Source organism: Betta splendens, chromosome 17, assembly GCF_900634795.4.
Source record: "Betta splendens chromosome 17, fBetSpl5.4, whole genome shotgun sequence".
Classification (NCBI taxonomy): domain Eukaryota; kingdom Metazoa; phylum Chordata; class Actinopteri; order Anabantiformes; family Osphronemidae; genus Betta; species Betta splendens.
The window spans coordinates 13,948,598-13,974,049 of record NC_040897.2 but is presented as its reverse complement, the minus strand read 5'-3'; the positions used below and the strand labels follow the sequence as shown (position 1 = coordinate 13,974,049).

The 25,452-nt window shown below is 44.8% G+C and overlaps 3 protein-coding genes and 1 long non-coding RNA gene across 5 annotated transcripts in view; 2 read left to right on the top strand and 2 right to left on the bottom strand.

The window, feature by feature from the left end:
• Positions 1-811: 811 nt before the first annotated feature.
• Positions 812-3,071, top strand: LOC114844769 (uncharacterized). Its single transcript, XM_029132357.2, has 4 exons — positions 812-817; positions 901-1,087; positions 1,248-2,176; positions 2,269-3,071. The coding sequence occupies exons 1-4, from the start codon at positions 812-814 to the stop codon at positions 2,815-2,817; spliced, it is 1,671 nt and encodes a 556-aa protein (XP_028988190.1). The 3' UTR covers positions 2,818-3,071.
• Positions 3,072-3,238: 167 nt separating this feature from the next.
• arhgef18a (rho/rac guanine nucleotide exchange factor (GEF) 18a) lies at positions 3,239-14,090 on the bottom strand. Of its 2 annotated transcripts, XM_029131024.3 has the most exons (21): positions 13,954-14,090; positions 10,674-10,733; positions 10,322-10,441; positions 9,982-10,088; positions 9,597-9,737; positions 9,116-9,363; positions 8,632-8,757; positions 8,397-8,514; positions 8,074-8,316; positions 7,554-7,630; positions 7,208-7,389; positions 6,991-7,046; positions 6,604-6,762; positions 6,337-6,405; positions 5,864-5,961; positions 5,711-5,776; positions 5,530-5,577; positions 4,879-5,358; positions 4,421-4,733; positions 4,214-4,321; positions 3,239-3,992 (listed from the first exon to the last, which is right to left on the bottom strand). In XM_029131024.3, the coding sequence occupies exons 3-21, from the start codon at positions 10,384-10,386 to the stop codon at positions 3,835-3,837; spliced, it is 2,862 nt and encodes a 953-aa protein (XP_028986857.1). In that variant the 5' UTR covers positions 10,387-10,441; positions 10,674-10,733; positions 13,954-14,090; the 3' UTR covers positions 3,239-3,834. The 2 variants fall into 2 exon arrangements, with proteins under 2 accessions (XP_028986857.1, XP_028986858.1); XM_029131025.1 differs by lacking the exons at positions 10,674-10,733; positions 13,954-14,090 and having other exon boundaries at positions 9,982-10,098.
• Positions 13,468-17,493, top strand: LOC129603343 (uncharacterized). Its single transcript, XR_008693123.1, has 3 exons — positions 13,468-13,649; positions 13,964-16,601; positions 17,358-17,493. It is a non-coding gene; the product is annotated as an uncharacterized LOC129603343 (long non-coding RNA).
• insra (insulin receptor a) overlaps positions 14,881-25,452 on the bottom strand; it is a 32,061-nt gene continuing 21,489 nt past the window's right edge. Inside the window, exons 5-21 of the mRNA XM_029131023.3 lie at positions 25,266-25,410; positions 24,753-24,967; positions 23,594-23,720; positions 22,951-23,204; positions 20,867-21,034; positions 20,001-20,199; positions 19,604-19,890; positions 19,390-19,529; positions 18,746-18,905; positions 18,529-18,628; positions 18,375-18,442; positions 18,050-18,279; positions 17,852-17,962; positions 17,339-17,498; positions 17,007-17,136; positions 16,456-16,590; positions 14,881-16,362 (exon numbers count right to left, since the gene is read on the bottom strand). Of these exons, the coding sequence (XP_028986856.1) occupies positions 16,005-16,362; positions 16,456-16,590; positions 17,007-17,136; positions 17,339-17,498; positions 17,852-17,962; positions 18,050-18,279; positions 18,375-18,442; positions 18,529-18,628; positions 18,746-18,905; positions 19,390-19,529; positions 19,604-19,890; positions 20,001-20,199; positions 20,867-21,034; positions 22,951-23,204; positions 23,594-23,720; positions 24,753-24,967; positions 25,266-25,410 (2,987 nt within the window). The 3' untranslated portion in view covers positions 14,881-16,004. The remainder of the gene's footprint in view (positions 16,363-16,455; positions 16,591-17,006; positions 17,137-17,338; positions 17,499-17,851; positions 17,963-18,049; positions 18,280-18,374; positions 18,443-18,528; positions 18,629-18,745; positions 18,906-19,389; positions 19,530-19,603; positions 19,891-20,000; positions 20,200-20,866; positions 21,035-22,950; positions 23,205-23,593; positions 23,721-24,752; positions 24,968-25,265; positions 25,411-25,452) is intronic.

The window sequence follows — 25,452 nt, the reverse complement described above, 5'->3', positions numbered from 1 at the left end:
CAAAATCCTAAACTGTACAGTAAAATTACTGTGGGCTGATAGTACACACCCTGTAGAACAAGAACAAAGTGATCTGGGCCTGTTATTCACCATCAAAGTTGACTGTATTACAATATGACATAGTTCTATGAAATGCTGCTTAATCCCAAACTATACAGTAAAAGTACTCAGGTCTTTGTGAAGTTATAGTACTACCTGTAGTACAAGGACATACTCGTGTGAGTCTGAGGACCAAAGTCATTATATTCAAACCCAAACAAATATTGCTTTTAGCATTAGATGCCAGTTTAAACTAATACATCTTAAAATACCCAGTAAAAGTACAGAGATCTGTATTAAGCGAGAGATTTATTCTATATATGTAATATTTTCTTCGTTGTAGTTTTCCATAGAATAGTGTCGTTCGATCTATTCTATAAAACCGAAAAAAAACGAAAAAAGGGCCGCTCCACGTTTTTACGACGCAATGTGCGCTCAAACTATGTTGGTATTATTTATATTATTAATTAAATGAATTAAATCGTGACCCATAACCAACAGAAATATGTGAAGCCAATATATTGTGAGATGTTGGAGCAGATACGACGCCGTGGGCACATACTCTTCATTTTTCTTAAACACGTTTCTAACTTTTCAGGGAACAAAGACTAATTAAGACAACGTCTTCATGCAAACGTTGGGTGCTGGGGTTCGTTTGTTGGTGTGGAGGAGGATGGGGGGCGGGGTGATGACTGAGGGTCGTTCACGCATAGCGGGAGGACTTGATGGGCCATTTCTCACATGCGTGGAGGGTCTCGCCCAGTTGTGGTGAATGGAGGTACATTTACACATCCATAGAAGCAGCCTGCTCTCAGGTGAGACGTGGTTCCTTTTGCGCTGAGGTGCATAAATACCTGGCAGAACACCACCTACTACCTCTGGGCCCTCCAGAACTTTGTGGTGGACGAACCTCCTCTCCAAGGAACCAACATGCAGCAAAGCCTCACTCAGCGAGCACTGGACACGATCCTGAGCCAAGTCAACCCCTGTGACTCCGATGGGGACGACATTGACCTCCAGCCGGATTCGGACTCAGACCTGTCTTCAGGTCAGATTTCATTTCATATTACTTTTTTTCCCCGATTTTTAGTTAAAATGTGCAAATACCTTTGTATTTTAGACAATGTTCAGAGGAGGACACTGGCATTATTAGTGATATGTGATTTCGACTTTCCCAGTGCTCACAGTTTGACTTGTTCCCACTGCAGATGATGAGACCCGTCCTCAACCAAAAAGGGCTCGTTTGGGTTCTGACCTGTCGCAGACAGCGACGGACGGAACCGCGTGGCGCGAAGAACGCGTGGGGGCGCGTCTCCCTCTCACGCCCACAGAAGCGTACGCCGCGGACGGAGAGCCGACGGCTGCGGCCAAGAGAAGCGTCTCCAGTCGCCTCGAGAGCTTCCTGAGGTTCATCACTCTGGACATGCTTCACAGCATTCAACAATGCACCGTTCAACACGCACGGCGAACGGACCACGATTCTTGGTTCGTGGACATCCCGGAACTTATGGCATTTATCTCAATAATCCTCTTCCGGGGGGTCGTCAAGCTTCCATCACTAAGTGACTACTGGTCAGCGACCCTGGGACAACCGCTGGTCACTGGCACCATGTCACGTGACCGCTTCCAGGACATCATGCGACACCTGCGCTTTGACGACAGCTCCACGCGCGTGGAGCGAGCGAAGACCGACGAGTTCGCTGCAGTTTCCCACGTGTGGCGGTCGTTTGTCTCCAACTGCGTCTCCTCCTACAGCCCCGGCGCACACGTCGCCGTTGACGCGCTGCTCTTCCCGACAAAGACCCGCTGCCGTTTCCTGCAGTACGTCGCGTCGAAGCCCGAGAGGTTTGGGCTCAAGTTCTGGGTCGCCTGCGACGCGAAGTCCAAGTACATTTGCAACGTCCTCCCGTGTCTCGGCAAAGATCCCAGTGGTCCCAGTGCAGATGTGGTGATGCGTCTGATGGAGCCGTTCCTGGACACGGGCAGAAACGTCACCACGGACAGTCGCTTCACGTCGCTGTCACTTGCGCAACGACTGCGTAGCCGCAAAACCACCATCCTCGGCGCAGTCGACGAGAATCACTGGGAAATCCCTCAGTCCGCTAAACAGACGGACCGCAGACCGTTCACCACTCAGGTGCGTTGCGGGTCTATTGCGGTTCTGTGTGTGTGTGTTTCTAAAGTGTGTGTGAACGTGCCATGAAAATAACAACTTGTCTCATGTATCAGGTGTTCTCGACCAGCGGTGCCGCGCTGACGGCGTACGCGCGCACACGGAGGACGCGCGTGCACGTCCTGAGCAGCATGCACAGCGTGGTTCACGCGGAGAACGCCCCCAAACGGAAGCCGAACACGGTCGCCCTGTACGACAGCACGAGGAGCGGCGTGGACGCGATGGCGCAGATGCTGCGGAACCACAGCGTCCGCGCAGCGACGCGGCGCTGGCCAGTGGCCGTGTTCTACGTCATGATCGACATGGCAGCGCTGAACGCGCATGCGCTGTATGAAGCGTGCACCGGGAGGAAGGAGGGACGCGCGGACTTCCTGGCGGAGCTCGCCACGGAGTTGGCGAACCCGCACGTGGGTGAGAAGAGGGCGCGAAAGGAGCAGTTGCTCCGGCAACAGCCTCCCGCACCTGAACCCGGAAAAAGAGCCGTGTGTCAGGTGAAACACCGATGCAAGGAGAACCGCACGACCAGGCGGTGCGTCGGCTGCTACAAGTACTCATGTGGCCGATGCATAAAGCAGACGCCGTGGCTGTGCCATTACTGCGAGTGACGACACAATGGAACTCTGCTCACAAGCTTGTTTAGATATTCATTTTTTGGTATTTTTGCCAACACATCTCTGATGAAGACCAAAAAAAACTTTCATTTCTTTGCGCATTTGTGATTTTTGTTGTGGCACATGCCTTTGTGACCCAGTACTTGATCTTACGTTTCTAATTCACCTTTTGTTATAATATTGTCAAACATAATGTGAAAATGTTTTGTTAGTGGTTTCATCAATAAATCAGACAGAAAAATCTGAAACTGTTTCATTTAATCGAGCTTCTGTCTTCACATGTCTGTTGTATGATGTTCATTGAGAGAAAGAGTCCTTTCTTAGAAAAGTCCTGCAACACATTCCTGGTTTAATTCCTTCAGTCACTCAAGACGGATTTTAGTTTGTAAAATCACTCCACAAGAACACAAAGATGTAAAGTCCGTCATCTTTTATTCCATGACCCACTGGTTTTAGGGAGATGTCAAATTGTTTGTTTAATGTAAAGACGACAGTGACAGTGGCCAACGTGTTTCTAACTGAGAAAAAACAATGTTAAACTATCCAACACATAATCGCTGTCTGAAACCAGCTTCATAAATATGTCACACCCACCGTCTGTGCACTAAGCCTCCACAGAGGAACTGAGACTGCTCTTATATTTACAAACCGCATGTTTACATCCATAGACACTAGTGTCTTTCACAAACGCTTAACTTGAATTTTGACGGTATAAATTCAGGCTACCAGATAACGTCATGCATGGCACTTTAAACAGAGGTAAAACTGATACGCTCATTAAAAGACCTATCATTTAAATATACTAAAAGGTCTTTGGCAATAATCGTTTTAGTAACATCTTTAAAATATTCTCTCTATGTACATAGGAGCCTTGTGCTTTACATTTTTTCAACAACTTTATAAAATGATCGTCACGTTGCTTCCTCAGCTGATTCATCCGGTGTGATGAAGTCAGTCAGTCCAAGTCTGACCACTGGACGAGGCCTCAGCCAAGACGTGTGTAGTTTCAGTTCAGAGGAATATCACCTTCTGTCCGTTGCTTTTCGAGACCTCTATAGGGAACGGAGGTGGAACCGGTGGAGGCTCATCGCTGCTGTTGTTCCTCAACTTTGTGCTCAAAGAGTCCGATGACTTCACACTCGGGGAAGGTCTCGGAGGTTTGAAGATATCTAAAGGCAGAAAAAGTAATAAATGTAATTTTTGTAAGAAAATGTAATAAATGTATTTTGTGTGACAATAATCTCAAAATAGGGTGAAAAATAAATTTCTTGACTCATGTTTGGCAACTTGCACAATCTTCACTAGGGGTAGCTGTTAAGTCACAAATCCAAGTTTACTGAAAAGCCTTGTTTAGTTTAGACCCAAACTGGCCACAGCTGGGATCAGTTACCTGGCTGGTAGATTATTGGAGGAGGACTCCTGTTATTGGTGGACCTTAGACTGCCTCCTTCTTTTCCTGTCACACGGATGGGCACCACCTGGTTCACATCTATAGAAGCTGAATGCAAAAACACTTAGATATTAACTGTGCTAAATAACCTGTATTAAAAAAACCAAATGTTCAGAACTCTGGATCACTGGGAGATGAGGACCTTACCTGCGCTGTTTGCTCTTTTATGGGACTTGTTTTTCTTCAGGCTCTTCTCCTTCCCTTTGGACGGAGGCTCCTGCAGCAGCTTGGTGGGGATCCGCTGGCGCACTGTTGCTGTGGAAGTCTGGTTAGTGGTGCTGATCAGGTGGATGGGCAGCTCAGGTTTGACTGTGGGGACCCTTATGCTCTCCTTGCGGGGTGGAACCTTTGGAGGGATTTCCCTGGGGTCCATGGGGGTGGGAACGTTGGCCTCAAGGATAGGCGAGGTCAGATACCTGCCTCCATTTACCATGCTCCCCCTGAACGAGAAATTCAAGATCTGGAGGTACAGGGGAAGACTTGGTCATGGCTGAATCATAAATAAGCATTGCTTTTAGAATGTGCATCCTAGACCAACATTGTTCACCAGTGTGCTAAAAGTAAAGATCTACGAGTGATCACCTTCCTTCCTCCTCATCTCTTACCTGTGCAGGATCATCGTAGTTGGGGATCACCGGCTTTGACATGCTCATTTTTCTCTTAATTTTCTCCAATCGTTCCTTCTCATGAGTCACAAGCTCCTTATCCTTTTCTACCATTTTGACAGTAATCCTCAAGGTCTCCAGGTGCTGCTGGTGTTCTTCCTTCTGCCTCTCCAGCTCGGCACTCTCCTCTTTAAGCTTTTTCTCCCAGGTCATGCAGTCCTCTTGCCTCTGTCTCAGCTCGGCCTCCAGGATCAGAATCTGTTCCATTTGCTTCTCTTTCACCTCCTCCCATCTCTGCTGCTCCTCCTGATGTTGAGCCTGCATCTTGTGCAGCTTCCTCTGTTCTTCCTTCTGCTTCTCCTGGTTGCGCTGCTTCTCCTGCTCGAGCAGAACACTGCTGTAATGCCGTGTGGGCTGCTGGATCTTTGACTGAAACGCACGCTGCAGCTCCGTCTGGCTGTCCTGCTGGACCGCGACTGCCTGCATATCGAACAATCAATTACAGGTGAGTGGAAACAAAGACACCGTTTCTTCTCTTTACATGAATGGAAAACCAATGATTGTGGCTGGTAAATCAAACACACTGTATATTTAGCCAAAGCATTATAAAAAAAACCAAGACATATTTGCAACAAATTGACATGATCTTACCTTTAAGCTGTAAAGCAACTGTGCAAGTTTCATTACACTATCACACACCTAAACAAAAGAGCAAAAAATGTCTTCAATGTTAAATAATTAGAAATTAAAAGGAACCTTGACAATCAAGACTTCACCCCATCACCTTGGCCAAGATGCAGAACCCCAATAGAAAAAAAAAAAAATAGAATACCTCTGGCTCTGGGAAGTGACTGGAGGATAAATTGTAGTCTGGCACCGGAACCATGTCGTAATCAGCCTAAAAACAAAATAGCACAAATCATGTAAATACTTTCCGTTCTGGAATCGCCAAGTCACAAGTTTTAGATCCTTTTGTCTCACTCACAGATTCCTCTGGGCCAAAATAGTCCTGGAACTGTAAATCAGTAGCAGTGTCACTGTACATGTAACTTGTCTTCCTTCCATCAGGTCTCTCAATCCCAGCTGAGGAAAGCAGAACACAAGATGATTATTATTATTATTATCATCATTATTATAGTCATCATCAGGGAGAAATATACCAGAGAAACTCAGGTTTGTCCAATCCCATAGCTTAATTATAGGAACCAAGTTTCTCGTTTAAAAGGACAGTCAAGAATGGGCTAACTAAATGTTTTTAATTCGTAGTTGATTGGTTGACTCCAAATTCTTTAGGGATGAATTCACAGCCAAATCAAGGTTTATGAGCATCACACTGCACATGACACAACTCATGTCAGCGTTCCAAAAACCTGTTCTATCGAGATTGGATTTTGACTATGAGGACCCAGGCTTTTCTTTGTAATAGCCCAGGGCTGACTGAAATACCAGTCAACTCACCTTCCAATGTGTCTGCAGTGACGTTGGGGTCTTTTAACCTCAAGTGGAGCAGGTTCTGCAGATTTTCCACTAGACAACAAATAGCAGAAAATTATTTAGTAATCTTTTATGCTCTGTCATGATTACACTGTATAATTGGCTTTTAGATCATTACAGTAAGCAAATCCACAAAATACATACATGTTTCATTATGACACATGACTGAATTACTACTACTGAAATGTTAATGGAACCACATTACTAAGATGTGATGTGTTCAGCCCTCACCCTCTGTGATGGCTGCCTCCAGCAGCGTCTCCCTGTTCTCCAGCTGCAGGTCTTTGTAGGGGGATTCCTGTTCTGTCGTAGTCTCATAAAGAGCAGCAAAAACCTGCTGCTTCTCTGTCAGATGCTGCCATATCTGATCATCCTTCTCCTTAAGAATATCTAACAAAGTAATAGAGTAACAGAAGAAAATGCAACGTTTAGATCAAGTAATAGGGTGAAAAATAAAGAATTATTACAGCTGATATAAACTGTTAGTATACAACACTACTGTCTAGTCAAAGAAAAATGTGGTAATTAACATTTATTATTAACGAAGTTGAAGGAAAAGGGGCTCAAGTACTGGCAGGATGTTCTGATAAACTTAGGGAAGGATCAAACTCAGCTTACCTTGACATATCTGCAGTCTAGCAAGCAGTTCGCTGTATTCCTCATCCTCTCGGCAGCTGGAATCACACACACAAACACCAAATAATATTTTAAAAGGCGCATTTCACAACCCTGCAAAACAACCTTTCTGTGATCTAACCATTAGAGTCTCATTAAACAGGTCCCTTTTAAGTCACCGGCATCAAACATTAGCACAAAGTCCTGGATGGATTCCTACCGGTCCACGGCCCCCCGTATGAGCTCCATCCAGGTGATGCATTCCTCCTTGGAGCTTGTGTGGATCTCGTACATCGTTGGATTGCTGGATTCGCAGGCACAGATAAGAAACAGGGCTTTGTCTTCATGAGCCACCTCTCTAACGATCAGCCTTTGAAGTGAGATCACTGGTGAGTTGTTTTCCTGCACGAGTCACCAAATTAAACTCGTCACCTTTATATCATACAGACTAATGAATTATGAACAAAGCTGCAATAATAATCATAATAACAATAACATTAATAATAATAATGATGATGGGTGATGCTTCTGTTGCGTCTACACAGTCATGTCCTGGCAGAACATACCATGGCAGCAAACACAAGCTTCTGGTCTTTCTCCTGTAGGAGGAGGAGCACGTCTGACAGCAGCACAGCGTGGACGTCTGCAGGGGACAAATAAAGCTGCTCAGCAACAAAACACAGGAGGCTAATGTTGACATATCGACCTTGCATCATTTGCAACTGTTAATCTATGACTACTGAGTAATGACAAAACATTGTTGTTATACTGGTTCTCTGAGTCATACTCCAGTACATAAGTGGTTTGTCCCAAAATTTAAAAGAGGAATAACTACCTTCGTTGGCTTAACTAATAGAGAGAAGCCTTGCGCAGAGGGACCTTACTTTTATAATGGCTGCAGGCACAATATATAGAATTTCATTAGCATTTTTACCTTAATTAGTTTACACACACACACACACACACACACACACACACACACACACACACACACACACACACACACACACACACACACACACACACACACACACACACACACACACACACACACACACACACACACACACACACACACACACCTACCTCTCTGTTTGCCAGAGGACTTCCAGGTGACAGTGCCTTCATGCAGCAACTTCCTCGCGTTCAGGTTCAGATCTTCTCTACGGAACAGTCGCCCATCCTTCATCCGGCCTTGAGACTTTGGGTCCAGGCGCTGGCTCAGACGAGCGAGTTTCTCGTATTCCCTGACCTGATCATTTACCTTTGAGATCGTGTTTTTTATCAACTCCAGAGAATGTTTCAGAAACCGACCCTCACTTGTTTCAGCTGTAAAGAGCATGAAATATTTGATGACAAAAAGATATATTCCATCAGTATTTGTCTCATTAAGAGGAAGTGGTTTCTACCTTCAGTGTTCTCTAGGATCCGCTCCACCAGGACTGGATATTTTGTGATGCGTTGTGTCACCAACAGGAAACACTCAGGAATTCCTAATCGTCGCACTACAGGCAACTGGCCTATTTTCTGTAAAAGAAATACAAGGAGGCTTTCATTGTAGAACGTGGAAGAACGGTGCAGCTGCCAGTTTTACCAGTGGTTGCAACATTCTTGGGTACGACCAAATGACATTAGACCGCTTACCTTAATGACAAACTGAAACTTCTTGTTGCTCTGTAACTGTTCTTTGTAGAAGCTCACGGTTTCCATGTGATGGCTGCAAAACCAACTGTAGTACTTTCTCATTAATTCTCCCACTGAACCTGAAAACTGTGACAGCAAATGCACAACACTTTAAAAAAGATATTATTTTTTTACAAAGCTACAATTTAGTAACATCATATGTCACTATGTTCATATTATGCTAAGGATAGTAGTAGGAAAAATGTGATGAATGCCCTAAGGGTGATTTTAATACATAAGTTGCACAACACTTCCTGCTCATCATCTGAATAATTTTGAAGAACACACCCAAGACAGACAAAGCAGTTAAGATGCTGGTTTGAAACCAAAAGCACAAATAATTAGGACAACAACACACCACGACATACATGTTGTGACAATACTGTAGCTTTTAGCAGGTGCTTTAAACATTAGCCATAATAACTGTGACTACAGCTAATATTACCTGATCGGTTAGGATTTCACCCAGGTTTGTGATCTGGTAGTTTGGGCCTCCTTCCTCCAGACACTGGTTCTGGTGTTCTTTGAGGCGGTTAAGAAAGTTCTGGTGAAGACTGAGCAGAGCTTCCACTCCAGGAAAGAGACATTCCAGCTTGGCTTCCTCCATCGTCAGCGACCTTCTCAACTCATGCATGTACACGTGAACAAGGACTTTTAAGGTGCGAACATGGTTCAGCTCTGTCTGCATCAATTCTAGGAAGTCGACAGAAAATAAATCAATTATTTAAAGTGTCAGGACATTTCTTGTAAGAACAATTCTATCATCATCATTATCATCATCATCCCAAACGAATGCGTGTTATCAAGAATTCATGCTTTTTAATATGTGAATTACAAATAAATTTGTTGAACACAGATTATTTTGGATTTGAATCGTCACATTTTATTTTGAAACTCATTCATTTGATTTTGAACTTGCAGCCTACCATAGATGACATCCTGTCTTTTAACAGCCTCTTTGCTCAGGGCCTTCACATAGTTGTGGTCCACAGCTACGCTCCAGGACTCTGCCTCCAGATTCTGAGCATCTGCGTTGAGTTCAGCTTGCAGCTGAACATAATAGGAATCTGAATGACACACAGGACAGTCACAATAAGATCTGTGTCACCCAAACAAGGAGCAGAGTTTCCTAGTGATTTATTACTAGTCACAGACTATTTTTAAAGACAGAAACATGTCAGGTTTATTTTTTCATTAAATGTATTTAAAAAGACAGAAGTAAATGTCATAACAATAAATATCAAGCCCTCCAACAGGACACTCAAACAGACGAGAGCTGGGTACCGATTGCTGTCACGGCCCGCAACTGACCTTCTAGGTTGATGGGCTCAGCCAACACGGAAGCCAATAAGACAGATTCCTCAAAGTGTATCTTCCCTCGCAAAGCGTCAGGTTCATCCATCTGTGCTGTGCCAGATCTAGACGAGGCTCAACAGGTAAAAAAAACAAACAAAAAAAGCAAACAAACATGTGACGCCAGCATTGAAACACCAAAGCTGCAAGCCTGTCATGCTACTGCTTAGGAGAAATGTCAGCAGTCAGGCCCAGAATGAACCTGGGGAAGCATGTCTAGTTTCATATTTCAGCTGCTGATTTAGACGCAAATGATGCATGTTAGTAAGAAATTCCTAAAACAAAACATATCGCCTACCTGGGACTCGTGCCTTCGTGAGATGAAGAGGGCTCGACACTGTGTTTCTTAGACGTTACAGTCATGCCTGGGCTACTGTAACTAGCAGCAAGGCCATTGGAGGCCAGGAAAGAAGCACCACTGTAGAGACAAGGCAAATACACCAAGACGTGGAACAAGATAGGAAGAGAGCGAGCGAGCGAGCGAGCGAGTGAGCAAGCAAGTGCAAACAAGAGAGAGAGAGAGAGAGAGAGAGAGAAGTGGACAGAGAAAGTTAAACTGGATACAAATGTATACAACAAACTATTAACTTAGTGAACCACAATTACAGCAATAAGAATTACAGCTATTAAAAGCTTGTAAACAAACAAACCTTGATATCTGTCACTTAAAGGCTCTTTGGATGATTCATCAGCCCAGGCTTAAAGGCTCCCTGCAAAACAAAGCAATCTTAATTTAGTTATTTAATTTTAAATGAGCATGGTTAAATACTCACAACTGATTTTGAATTAACAGGTATCACCAACCAGGTCCAGAATAAAAGGGTTCAATACTCACTTACACCTACCTTTCCACATGGTCTTATAAACCTCTATCCTGTAATACCGTGTAGGTAATGCTTTTCAGTGCGGAGACTAAAAAAACAGGCTGTTCCACGACAAGCCCAGCAGAGACAGAACTGGTTTGACAAACTGTCAGCACAGCTTGAATCGGAACAACCTCAGGCAAAGATGCAAGAAAAAACATTTTTTGCGGAAAATGCGCAATGGAATCAAACATTAAAAGATCAAATCAATCAAGATCAATTGTGTCTGATCAAAATGACAGCAGGGTCGTTCCGTTTGTAATTTAAAGAAACATCTGCACCAGGGGTCTAAAATGCACATATTTGGTCAGTTCCATTTTCTTGTTCATTATGTTTTGTGCTTCTTCTCTTGGTTAGAAACAAGGTCCCAGTTTTAATTTCAATAAGTTTTCTACTGGAAGACTATGCTATGAAGCTATGATTCAACTTCCAGAGAACCTCACCTAGATGCCTGAGACTCTCTCACAAACACACACAGACACACACATGCCCCTGCTCAGTTTCTGCTTTTGTTGTGAGATGGCTTCCAAAAGCTAAACGTCACACCTAAGATAATAGCACTAAATCAAGTTTCAGGTACATGAAATAGGGAGGGGGCAGGTGCTTGTGAAATCTAAGTGCTGTCTGGCTCAAACACAGTATTAGCATAACAAGTGCAGTGTGAAAGAGCGCCTGACAGTTCTGGTAGGTTTCGGAGCGTGACCAAACCAAAAAGGAATCACTCAGGTGTGTTGTTCAACATTAGTTCATGCAAAGACGCACTCACTCCTGGCCGACAGTGGGCTTTAGCTTAACCTCCTGATGAGACGAAGTAAAGTGGAAGTTAAAATGACTAACCGAGCTCACATACAGCACACGTCTGCCTGCGTTGGCTTTCCGTGATATTCCAGTTTCACGTGACACTGAACAAAATGCAAGAGGAAAATAACCCGGTTAAACCAGTGGATGATACAAAAGAGGAACATGCAGGAAAAGACAGACACTGCATGCTTTTGGTTTGGAGCCTGACTGACAAACTGCCATAAAACAAAGTGAGGGACACTTCATAATGGGCCCTTGAGGATATAGAATAAGCATCAACCATACGGAACAAACCTGACAGAAACCAACTGCAAAACAGGATGCATAAACAACGCAAGTCACAAAAGACCAAAAGTCAGCAGTTAGTGGGCGAGACACACCTAAAGCACACACACCTGTGTCCAAAACAAACTCCTTCCTTCCAGTCTGGCTTGCTCCGAGCCAACAGCTAGTGGGGGATTTGCAGAGGACACCAGAAACCATGTGTGGGACGGAAACAAGGAGTCAAGGTGTACAGTCCGGAGTTTGAGATTGTTTGTATCTGTTCTCAAAAGTTCAAATAAAAGTAGGCATTGGTCTTTAGAAAGCAATGCGATCTCTGCTTGTATATTATGACTTAGTAGTTAGTTTTATTTACTTCTCACATTAATCAACATTGAATTCTTAATAGTCGTCCCTTGACCAGAAGTAAACAGCCTGAATACAATAATAAAAGCCTGAACTACAAAAAACACAAAATGCAATGCAGACAATCAGCAAAGGTAGTGGATGATGTCATAACTCCTATACACACAGCGTCTGAGTAGCACCTGTTGTTTAAGCTCTTTTCCCAGGCCCCTGTGTGCTATTACTTTCTTTTGAGACCCGTTTCTAAGCTTCATGGTATGTCATTAGCCATGCTGCGCTTGCACGGTTCAGCCGCAGTGTTTTCAGAACCAACCACACCTCAAATGATTCACCGCGGCTGGAAGGGAAGGTAACAGAACAGCATGAAATACAGGTCATTCCCTCCAGACAAAACTGGACCAGCAAGTCTTCCCAGTATCCTGCAGAGGCCGAGACACGGGACAAAACACCCAGATGCTGCGTTAGCGTGAAGCAGTTTCACCTGAAGACACAGGAGGACTAATGGCTTTGGTTTACTCGGTTTACTCATTAACTTCTACATACTGACGGTAGCTTCTATTTTGAGCGTGGTGCGTCACAGTCTTATGCCAGTCTGGTTCGGATTGGCCTGTGTGAGGAGGCGATTCCAAGCCTGTTTGCACTTCCTGCCCATAAACACCAAAAGCTGGCTCATAAAGTAGGGCCACGCTCAGACGTCTGAGCTCACCTGGGATCCTGCTCATCAACAGTACAAGGAACCTCCATTTCTCTTCTGGTCAAATAACTTCCTGAGGTTGTTGTGTTGTTTTGTGGCACAAACCAACCATCTTCTGCCTCTTTGTGGTCATTTTTCACCCTTGTGGCTGTTTTGCATCTATTTGTGGTCTTTTGTGTTTCCTTTGTACATCTGTCATTTCAAACACTGGCCATGAAAAAACTTGACTTGAGTACAGTGTGTCATCAACGACTCACATTTCAGTCAATACTTCCCCAGAAACGCCACTAGCTTCTTGTTCAAATATTTTAATCACGTTTAATTTGAGCTGTAATTAAGATCCCAGATTCAGTATCCTTCCGCGTAAACTAACGTTCACTTTTGGCGAAATGTCGTTGCATCTTATAGATCACTCCGCGTGACTTTAAAGTTTGCGGTGAACCACCTGGCAAGATTTTACATTACTTATAAATTGCAACACAAAAAACGAATCTCAGGGTCGTCGTCTGTACAACGTTCCCATTAAGAAAACAAACCCATCGTCTTTCACGCAGTTATTGCATTAACCGGACGGGAATGCGAGGAATGCTCACGTTAGCGGACGTGGACCCACTGAAAGCAGACTTCATAAGCACAGACAGGTGCTTTAGAACGTCGCCGGTTGAAGGCTAATGTTAGCTAGTTGGCTAAAAACTTTAGCTAACTTTCATCAAACTAACACAAGTCGAACTAAAGTAGAGGACACTGGCTTTATGCCGCTTTTTGATTATTGATAATCATTTTTAGGTGGTAAACGCTAAATTAACACGCAAAGTCAATATTTTTGTAAGCAACGTTTTGTTTCCATGGCCGCGACGCGTTTCATAAATGTTATGCGGCGTAAACAGTTTAACGCATGTCTTCATCCATATTAAGGACCTTTTAACAACAGCTTTATCTTCTTACCCTGGTTAAGTGATGAAGCAGCCGCAACTCTGCGCTCACTTCCATGCGACGCATCGGGCGTGAGACGACATCCCTCCGCAGAGACAGCGAGGATGCCTGCGGAGGAACAAGTGCGCCGATAAAAAAAACGGGAGCCGAGGGAGGAGTCGAGTGCAGCCGGGAGGGGCCGAGTAGAGCCGAGTGGAGCCGAGTGAGTCCTTCCTCTGGTAACACGTTCGTCCCGGGTGACTGTAGCCTCGACACGGTACGTTCATTTATATTTAGCGTTGATTGACAGGTTGTTGTATGAAATTGTCTTGTTCTGTTTAGGCATTTAACACAAAATACACATGTGCAGAAAACTGTCGTGAGTAAATGTTAAGGGTTTAACATACTTACATACATGACACGTACATTCATGCTAAAAACACTAGGTTTAGGTTTTAGGTTTACTTTTGGTCAGTACTTGAGGTTCTTCTACTTGTATGTACAATTTACAATAAGATAACTTTAGCTTTAGAAAACAATGAATATTAAAGCTCTTAAAGACTTACTTTAACACACATACACACACGTTTAAATCAGGTTTAGTTAGAGTAGCTAATACATATGCACTCTAATACACAGTATAACTTCTGTAATGCTTAATAATTATTAACTGAAAATAATATCACGGAGGCACCTTTAGCAAAAACAGATAAATATCACCGGGGTTGAATTAGACTGCAACAGATTTAGGTGAAACCTGACAGCGGAGTCTCCAGTAGGTGGCGCCATAGCACCACAGACCGCTCAGCTTCAGGCCTGTTGAACCCAGGTCTGAGCCACTGTGTCAACATACCTTGGCATGTTCCACTCAATGGGATGAAACCACATGACCGCACGTCTCAGAGTTCACTGTAAGGCCGTGGACTGAGACATGGAAATAATACACAGAACCAGAGCCTCTTCATCAATGCGCATTGCTGCATTATTTACAGCACTATTTTATTTGATCTAGATATGACAGGCAGACATCTTAAGCAAAGACGCCGAACACTTCTCCCCCCGGGCATCGCGTAGCAAAATGCCAAGTGCTGTTGGTTGATCATGAGTCCAAAAAAGCGAATTAATGATTTTTCTGGATTAGAAAAAAAATAAACATAAGAGACTAACATGTAAAAACATTTTCTATGACCAGAAATACCTCAAGAATGACAACAGATCAGCTATGTACAAAACATCAATAATATATTTATATATTTTATCCTCTATACCCACTAAAATATACCAAAGAAGCAGCTATTGGTCAATCTGAGGAACTTGTTTGCCAACGTGAATACAGTTTATATATCCTTCAGCTGTAAATGTGAAAACTCAAAAAAGAGAACTGGTAAATAACTTAAAAAAATATATAATCCGGAAAAAGGTCCTGTGTTAATCCTGTGAGCCTTTTTGGAATACTGCCGTGTGTGAGGAGGTAAGCCACTTCAACCAGCTTCTCCAATGAATATGAGTTTGTTCGAGGATGGACAGCCTTCGACCGTCCCAGCACAAAGTTCCCGAAGCCTTTAATTATCAGTTCGTCATCTATTTCCTTACAAAGATTCAGATACAGTCCCATGACAACTGATGTAGGCCACAGACAAAATAGAAGGGCACTTTTTTCAAAACGTTGCTACCCGGGGATGAACACTGTAGTTGAATTAGCAGTGAGAGTCCATCTGGACTTTAGGGAGAGATGGGGGGAGTTAGCAGCCTTCTTGTGTGTCAAGAGTTAGTTTCACAGTTGAATCCATTATCCACCCAGCCCAGCACAAACTTGGCAATATACAGTATGTACAGTATCTAAACTACAATCATTAACAGAGGGATGTGGGAGAGTCATCCTTAAATACAAAAAGTGTCTTCTGCCATCTGTGCGTGGACTTACTGTAGTGTGTTTGTGGCATCTGAGGAGAAAAATAAGGTCCTGAGATATGCATTGAGGGGCATCTGAAGAGTGTGATAAAAGTGTGATCTGTATAAAATGACAACAAAAATATATTTAAACCTAAAGTATCACTGTTTCTGAGCGGGGTACGTATAGTTTGTTAGGAGGGGCTGGACCGTGGTAGGGCCAGTATCCGTCCGTTGGTCTTTCCCCCGTTCATGTGTGTGAACGGCATGTGGTGCTCCTCATAACTGCCCCTCAGGCCCATGGAGGCGGCCTCGTCTCTGTCCGAGCACTGCTCCCTCTGGGAGTACGACGACGGGTCCAGCGGGATGCTCTCCATGTTTTCCATGTCCAGGTCGAAGTCGTCGCTCTCGGGCGGCTTGTTCTCCTCACTGTAGAAGAAGGAGACCTCCTGGAAGGAAGGGTGCAGGTCCTCGCGCAGCATCTCGATGATCTCCTGGAAGGTGGGACGCATCTTGGGGTTGTACTGCCAACACATCTGCATCAGGTGGTGTCTGAAAGAAGAACATTACATCATTTAATACAGCGCTTGCCTAGCCACAGATTTGTCCTCCTATATGTTGTATAGATGTGCTGTCTGTTCTTACAGTCTGTTAGCGCAGTTGTCTGGCCGGTCCAGGTAGCCTCCGTCCATAACGAACTTCAGGACCTGCTCGTTGGACAGGCCCTGGTACGGCTGCTCAGCCAGCGTGCTGATCTCCCACAGAACCACACCAAAGGACCTGGCAAACAGGTAGAGAGACAACAACAACACGGGGAGAATGAGGACGGTCCAATTAGACACCAGACAGAGGAAATCTGCCTCTAGGGCACAAGCAGCAGCAGCTTCAGTGGATGAAAAGCATCATACACACGTAGACACATCTCATGTTAATATATGTAATGTGTTTACTACTTGCTATTCTGGTCTGAACTCAGGAAATGATTTGGCCCTGGAAGATTAGTTGATGTAATGACCAAACAAAACAATCAAAAAACACCACAGAATGATTTAAAGGAGGAAGTGGCATCTGATTGAACAGAATATAAATATATTACTTGACTGTTTAACATTTTATTTGAGGGCTGCTAAACTTTCACTTATAGCTGCTGTTATGAACTGTACAGCTCCTACACTAAAGCTGGAGGTGTGACTGACCAGCAGTCCGAATGTGCAGTGAACACTCCGTCCTTCAGAGACTCGGGTGCCATCCACCTGACGGGCAGCAGGCCCTTCCCTCCTTTTCTGTAGTAGTCGGTCTCGTAGATGTCTCTCGTCATGCCAAAGTCTAGGAAGCAAAGAAGAAATTTTTCATTCCCTCAGTGACACTAAAGTGCTTTATAATTTATACTTTAATAAGAGGTGAGTGCGTTTCAGCCACAGACACAGGATAAATACGTATTTCTATGCAGCTGTGTCTCAGCTGGGTTTAGGGTGTTCAGATACATGCAGTTTACACTGATGACATTCTTTGTTGTTTAATACCATACCTCCTATTTTGACCGTCAGATCCTGAGCTACCATGCAGTTCCTAGCCGCCAGATCTCTGTGGACATACTTCTTGGCGTTCAGGTAAGCCATGCCATCTGCAATCTCAGCAGCCATTTGGATCATCTCCTTCACGGTGGGCGGTGGACGCCCTGGGTTGTTCTGAGGAACAAAACACAGACGTTTACCTCACGTCCTGCTAACACACAGCCTTCATCTTAAGAACACATTACTGCATAATCAGGTTTATACATTCAAAAGGTAATCATCATACTTAAAATTAAACCTTAATAATAAAACTGTATATATCCAATATATCCATACTAGACCAGACAGACAATGATCTAATGAACACATCTCCACAACAATCTGTCTGAGGAGAAAGCAGCAGATGGAGGGAAACGTCAGGCTGTGGGCCAGTAAACAGTGATGCAGTTCATGTACTCTGTCACTGCTAAGGGAACCGAAACACTGCACAGTCACTGCGACTGCATCAGACAGTGTAATCGCTTTACCTCCGCATCAGGCCGCAGAGAGCGCAGGAAGCTCTTCAGGTCTCCGTGGGTCATCAGCTCCATTACCACCAGCGTGGGCTGGCCTTTGGACACAACACCCAGCAGACGTACCTGGGTGAAAAGAACAAGGGCTCATTCTAGGCTGATTTGATCAAATGACGTGTCCGCAGGAACCATAGAGGTGTCACCGCTGCTCACCACGTGATGGCAGGTGAAGGCCTTCATGACGGAGGCCTCATTCAGGAACTCGATTCTCTCCCTCAGGCTGGCTGACTCGTTCACCGTCTTCACTGCCACACGTGTTTCTGCCTCGCCCTTGATAATGTCTTTGGCGATGCCTTCGTAGACCATGCCGAACGACCCCTGACCCAGTTCTCTCAGAATGAGGATCTTGTCTCTGGGAACCTCCCACTCGTCCTCCTCGTACACTGGAACAAATTTTGAAAAAAGACATAATCTGATTACGTAAACTCCATAGAGTGAAAAACTCATCTTAAAAGTTGCTTCAAAACACTTCACCTACCATCGTTAGCGCTGAGATATTCTGGGTTTGACGAGGCGTAAATGGGACCACTGGGACCTTGAGTTTGACTGATAGGTGAAAAAAAACATAGAGGGATTTACTTTCACATAATCTATTCCATAATAAGTGGATAGTGTGAAAAAAACATGCATACTTCTTTTTGAACATGACGAATCCGGTCAAGGCCACAAAAAACAGCAGGACAAAACAGATGACTGGGCCAATGATGATCTTTACGATGTAGAGAGGATCAGCTGTAGAAGACATTTATTAGTGAACCACATCGAAAATAAAGGGGTCATTGAGTTTTCCTAAATTGCTGGTGGATCAAGTTCTAGTTTTGTTTGCCTTTGTTGCAGAGGAACACTTACTTGGATCCTGCACGTAGAAGTATGTGGGCTCGGTCCAGGATCCGTTCCCAGCGAGTGATGTGGCCCGGATTCTGACGGTATAGTTCCCAGGATGCATCACCTTCAGACTGCAGCCACGGTTGCTTTTGTACAGTTTCCTTGACACACAGTAGTGCAACTCCTTCAGAAGAAAAACACGAAAGCGTAAACAACAGGACAAAATGCACATTTTAAAATATGTTTTAACAGATTATGGTTCAACTGTTTGATTAGATCACATCAGTTTTCACTCAATAACCCCTAACTGAGACACGTATGCTTCTGTGTCCCAGCTGCTGCTTATTGTCTTCTGCAGCATCAGACAAAAGTTTTGTTGACCAGTCTCCATAGAAACTAAAACTTTAATTACTTATTAAAGTAGAATGGGCAAAATGACTTGAAAATGCAGGTCAAGTAATGAGTATTGCGTTTTTATTTGTCTGTGCTGTGTGGCTTGTTTTAAGATGGATGCATTTTAATTCATTTAAACTGTCTTTCATTACGCGCTCGGCTACTGGGCTTAATGAGAAAGTTAATAACAATGTCTTGAGTAAAGATGTGGTGCACTCGTGTGTTGACACAAAGACCCAAACCACTACGGCTACACTTGAGTGTGTGTTCTTTACCTCAGAGTCCCCCAGCCTTTTGTAGTTGACCTCGTAAAGGATGATCATGCCATTAGGGGCTTCAGGTTCCTGCCATGTAATATGCACCGTACTTTCTACAACGTTGTGACTAATGGGGCCCATAATGTTATCAGCTTTGTCTGCAGAGAACAAAGGTACACCGTTTATTATTATATGAATCATATATTGGCTGATGAGGGGTGAAGGAGTGTACCTTCAGGCATGGTGCGGGCGCTGACATACGCCGCCATGCTGCAGCGGGCCGGGTCGGTGGGGTGGTTGCAGGCGTGGATCTCTATCTGGTAGCTGGTGAAATGGCGGAGGTGGGAGATGACCGTGGACTCCTTGGAGTGGACCGTGACCACAGTCTTGGTGCTCTCGAAGGTTTCCTTGTCCTCATCCTCGGGGGACGGCATGCCCATGGGCGGGCTTGGGGCGGTGGTGAGGAAGGGGTGCGTTCGGTTGGCGATGCCCATCACGGAGCGTCGCTGTCTCGAGTGTCTGAACAGGAGAGAGTTTTAAAAGAGTTTTACATCATGCGAGAATGAAGACGGGAAGAATAATTGAGAACAACAACTATGAATCCTACGGCACAAACACTCCTGTCTTACTTTATCTCAAAGACTTCGTTGTGGAGGTAATCCTCAAAGGTTTTGCGGTACTCTGAATCCTCTTTTTCCTTCTTGAGCTCCTTTTCCGTCTTGGGGCAGGCGCAGCACCGCGTCCCCTGGCCCTGCTCCTCCGTCTGGTTCCACTTCTGCTCCTCGTCGTTGTCCACCTGAGTGGGCACCCGCGAGGGTAACTTCATCCCTGACGTTATAAAAGCAGACGCGGGAGCCGGAGGAAAACAAAGAAGCAAATCAATCAGTCAGAGAGAAAGGGATGTCAGGTGCAACAAGCAGTGTGCACAAATATCCACAGACACACGTGGCCGTGGGGCAGGTCTGTCTTTTGTCACGCCCAGGTTCTCACCCTCTCTAGTGGACATACATTTGGAGTGACATGACCTCCCCACAGACTTCCATCTCCCATCTGGATGTGAGGGAATGATGGGGGGTTATAAGAGGACGCTTTGAGCAGTGATGGTAGGAGCCAGTTCTTCTTTCACACAGCTGAGCACCACCACAACAACTGAGACTGTTGTAGAAATCATCCCATTTTCACAACTGAACTCTGATGTGGACATTATGATACTTTTACCTTATTTCTGCACAGTTCATGGCTTAAATATATCCACAATAAGGTTGAGGTTGTCTGTTTTACATGTGCGTCTATGGTTGATCAAGATTCCATTGTTTTATCCATCCCTGAATAATTGGTTTGTATGCATTTACAAATCCTAGTAAAATGCTAATATGAGAACTAGATCACACAGCCATTACTTAGAGCAACTGTCAATAGTGTTTGTCCAATGCAGAGCTGGCATCACATACAAAACCACTAAAACAGAAGTACAAGCATCAACAATGTGGCTCACCCTTCTGACAGTAGTCAAACTTGTAGAGCTCGCTGGCTTCAGGCTGGCGCTGGCAGAAGACCAGGTAGTGGGTGATGTTGCCATTGGGGTCATTGGGAGGTTTCCACTTGAGGATGATCTGGGAGGAAGAGTTGGATGAGGAAATGGGGTCCAGCGGAACCGAGGGTTCTGGGGAGACATCACCAAAAACAGAGGAAGCTGATTAATAGGGAGGAACATTTAACCGGCAGAAACAACTGATAGTGTTTAAGACATTTAATAAATTCAGAGATGAAATGTGGTTTAATCCTCGACATTGCTCAGTGTAAATATGGGGAAATGATGCTGCACTAGGTTCTTATCTAAAATAGCAAAAGGAGAAGTGATGCTTCAGTCTGATTTACATTACCTGACACATTTTAACTCATGAAACTCATTTACTGGAAGAGTGTTGCTCTGTGACAAACATCTGTCTGACCTGGGTTTTCCCCTCAGATCTGTGGTCTTGAATCATTTTCAAGTGCTGCAGGTTAATGACGGCAAAAGAACAAACAAAAGGTAATAATTCCTAGACCCCACCCTTGTACGTTCATACATACATTTCACTGATATAGTCATGATGTGCTCTTTAAATTCACTTGTAGGTTACTGACACCGTTTCATGTGTTGTTCTGGGTCTCGTTCATGTAAAAACACCAGTTTTCGCTCTCATCAGCTTGTGGTAACATGTAAATGATCTGCATCCTATGTGGCGACATGTGCTCAGTGTTGCTTCATGTGGCACTTGACATAAGCGCTGGTGTGGATGTTTTTAATTTGTTGCTGCGTAGTGAGCGCACATTTGAAGCACTAATGCACGCAGCATGAGAAACATGAGTCATTCTGAGATTTGCATGCAGGACTGAGACTGCCGTGAGTCTTTGTTGTTGGTGAGAATTAATAAACCCAGACTGACTCTAGCAGCCACAGCACCTACTCTGTTTCAGGACAGCGTCTTTTATCTGTAACACACCAAAACATGTTTAGTGCTTTTTGCTTATAGAAAATGGAAAAAGAGGTTACCAGCTAGCGCTGAGCCCTGACTGGCATCACCTCATATCTGATTGTGAATCAGCGACTCTTAAGTCGAGATATGAGTCAGTTGTTGAGTGGGAGGCAAAATGGAAAACTTTTTCACATCTTAAGAGTCTCCGGCCTCAGAACAACTCTGAGAAGGAACACCGAGGAGACAGCGATCAAGCTGTCATCGCATGAAGTTATGGGAATTAAAAATAGAGGAGGATGTTGGATTTGGACCCAGAGGAGTCACAGCGAGCGGCCTGTTGTCACAGCGTTTTATCGGTGTGACACACTGGCCTGGCTGCATTGTCAGACTACGTTTGCGCAGCAGCAGCTTATTTGTAATGACAGCTGTGCCCTTCTGATGAGGTGCGCTGGGTAGAACAGACACACCGTGACCCAGACGGCTGGACGTCAATGCGTGCCAGGCGTCATGGAGAAGGAAATCCAGGCAGTTTAAAAGCGAGCCGCTCGACGGGCCGATCCGCACCGCATGTGACGCGCTGTGGCTGATAGAGCGCAAATAAGGAGGCGATTTGCAGACGCTGATGCAGACGCTGATGCAGACGCTGATGCAGACGCTGATGCAGACGCGCTGCTCTGGTGGCAGGTCGTCGCACTCCAGGCGAACCGCGCCGTCTGTCGGTCTCGTCACTGTTCCTGCGCCGAGGACGTTGTGGCAGCAGCCCGACACTGAAGCCGCCCGTCAAAGATAGCAGCGCCGCAGGAAACAAACAGCCCTAAAAATACTCTGGTCAAATCTAAAGTGCCTTTCAACAGCTGGAAGTTTATAAACTTGGACACGTAAAGGTTCAATTAAGGCCACATGGAAATATATGAGAATTATGTATTGTTTTTTCCATTTCTTCCAATAGAATATCTAATTATAATTATATTATATACCTTTGGTGAAAAATAATTAGTATTATTTTATTATTGAACAGAAAGCAGGTGGACAGGAAACAATGGGGACATAGAGGGTGTGACATGCAGCAGGTCCTTCACTGGGGTTTGTCTTTTTCTATCAAATACAAATGCAGTCTTACTGGTGGCATTGGTGCGAACGTAGATGATGTTGCTCTTGGCTCCATGGACCTGGTGCTCGTCGGAGGCCGACAGCTGGGTTTTCACCATGATGGCGTACTGCGTCCAGGGCTTCAGCGGCATGATGAGATGGCCCGGTTCGAACTGCTCTTTGTCGCCTTCCGTCGCTCGGCGCGGAGGGTCCACGTCAGCGATGACCCAGCTGTTGGAGCCGCAGGCGTCCTGCCCGTCAAACTCGGTCACGTTCTGAAAAGGACTATTGTGCGGAAAAAAGCAGTAAAAATAGTTCATTAAAAAAATGGTGTAGTGGTGGTACATTCTGTTATAAATAATAAAATACCTTTTGAACAAACACCACACCTGTAGGAGGGCAGAGCTATGCTAAGCTAAACTACTGAGGCTGCGGGAGGTTCAAAGCAGGGAACGAAGATGTGCTCGTCATTTTGACAGCAAAGCCCTGATGCTCTCCGAACGTATCTGATCTGTTTTGAGCTGCTGTCACAAAGTCTCTGCAGGTGTTTGCCTTTGAGGCAGGAGTTGAAACTCACTGAATGTGTTTCTATTCAGCATTTTCTTAACTACACCGTACATATGACAATTTAGCCCAGCCGAGATCGAAGTCTGGTGTGACTGACTGACACTTACGCTTCTTTGTAAAGCACCATGAAGCCCAGCAGGTCTCTGAAGTCTGGAGGCCAGAACGCTTCCCACTTCACCATTATTTTATCGCTCATGGTTCGGACCTGAGTGAACTTCAACACGTGGTTCTCACCTGAAACACACATTAGCTAATTAAATTAAAAAACTACAACGAAGAAGAAGTGAATGGACGGCTGGAGCAAACTCATGAACATCAGGGACTGAACAGACAGGGTCGTCATCGCCCTCTGAACCCCAAACTGGCCACGGACTATTTACTTGTCGCATTTGGGCCTCGTGATGACACCTCAGCTAGCTTCAAGTGGCTGCTGAATTCAAGATGCATCAGAGAGCTCAGGCGAAGAGAGACGCGTGGACTATTACGCAATGTGCTGACGGCAGGAAATGTGAGGCACAGAGTAAGTGTTCTTCCTCTTCTTTGTCGCGTGTGTCAATGTGTAAAAGGACACGTGTAAAACAAAAACTTCCCCTTAGAAGAGAAGAACACAGCCGGACGCATCTTAGCACGTGTTCTTCCAGCTGCCAGCTTTTACACAGTAGAAATATGAAGCTTAAAACGACATCCAGTGTTAAGTATGACACATCGTAAACAAAACACATATCAGTGCTGCTTTACAACAACACCGGCAGATGACGGGTACTGATGAGCTTTCCCACTCTTGCACATTAATGGCACAGTTTGGACTGAAGCAAAGCTGCTGTGCATTTTGTAAAGCGTGTTCATAATTACCCGCTGCTGTGATGAACATGTTTGTGTGATGAAACAGACGTTTGGCAGATAAATTGGGAAAACCGGCTTCTGTAAAGTTAAACATCATAACACTTGGAAGAAGTGGCTGACTGCCTTCCTGAGCAGCCTGGAGTCTCTAGGTTTATTCCTAGACTCGTGTTGTACCACAGTCACCCTGCTGTTCTTATCTGGATGTGGCTATAATCATTAACATTTTGTACATGACGCTCAACAACTTTGTGTGCTTTGCTCTGCTGACTGTTCCTACTAACCATGTCAGTAAAAGAGCGTCCAGAGGACATCTGCAAACATATGAGAACAGGATATGACTATCATAGCAATAATTATGATCTGATGGACTGTGTCCTGTTGCTATAGGAACCCCCGACGCATGTGTAGAGACTGGGTTCTTACATGAGGCCTGGTCTCCGTTGGTCTTGGAGGCGATGTAGTTCTTCACCTCCCGGTCTTTGGTTCCTGTGACCTCCTCCATCTTGCGGATCTCAGACATGCAGAGCTTGGAGTTGTAGTGGAAAAACATGCGTCCCTGCAGAATGTTGAGCTTGTGCTTGGACCAGTCCCACAGCTGCCGGAGGTTCTGGTTGTCCAGGGCGTAAAATGAGTAATTCCTAGAGAGGCAGAGGAGCTTGTGTTAAATAATGAAACATGTAACGTGAATAGAGATGTGCATGAGTCGTGTATAATTAGCATCATCTGGCAGCTCTGTTACTGTAAATGCTACTGTGCTACAACTGTTTTCCACCTCATTTGAATGAAGCCTCATATGTCATTTGGGAAACTCTATCCAAAAAGAAAGATACCACAGAAAACCATTTTGAAAAGGTCACTCCTTCTGCTTTTAACTCATAATTACAGGAGACGGCTCTGAGACGGCGAAGATGAGGAGCTCAGGAGCTACAGTCTCACCCGGCTTCCTGTTCCTCTCCACGAATAACACGCAGTTTGCGGAAAAACGAGAGGGACACCAGGGCGTAGGAACGTCGCACTGTTAGGGAGCCAGTGATCTCTTCCAGCTGGCCCAGGCTGGCCTCCAGTTCAGCTGCGATGTTGTCTACAGAAAACCAAAGGACGCGCTAAAAGTGACTTCTGAAGC

Bases quoted from the DNA above. Each gene is read 5' to 3' on its own strand.
- LOC114844769 (XM_029132357.2), top strand. The intron at 1,088-1,247 runs GTCAGATTTCAT...TTCCCACTGCAG, and splicing joins GGACTCAGACCTGTCTTCAG to ATGATGAGACCCGTCCTCAA. The intron at 2,177-2,268 runs GTGCGTTGCGGG...CTCATGTATCAG, and splicing joins GCAGACCGTTCACCACTCAG to GTGTTCTCGACCAGCGGTGC.
- arhgef18a (XM_029131024.3), bottom strand. From the start codon at position 10,386: ATGACTGTAACGTCTAAGAAACACAGTGTCGAGCCCTCTTCATCTCAC. The intron at 8,515-8,631 runs GTAAGCGGTCTA...TTTCTTTTACAG, and splicing joins AGTTTCAGTTTGTCATTAAG to AAAATAGGCCAGTTGCCTGT. The intron at 3,993-4,213 runs GTAACTGATCCC...TTCTGCCTTTAG, and splicing joins TCCAATAATCTACCAGCCAG to ATATCTTCAAACCTCCGAGA.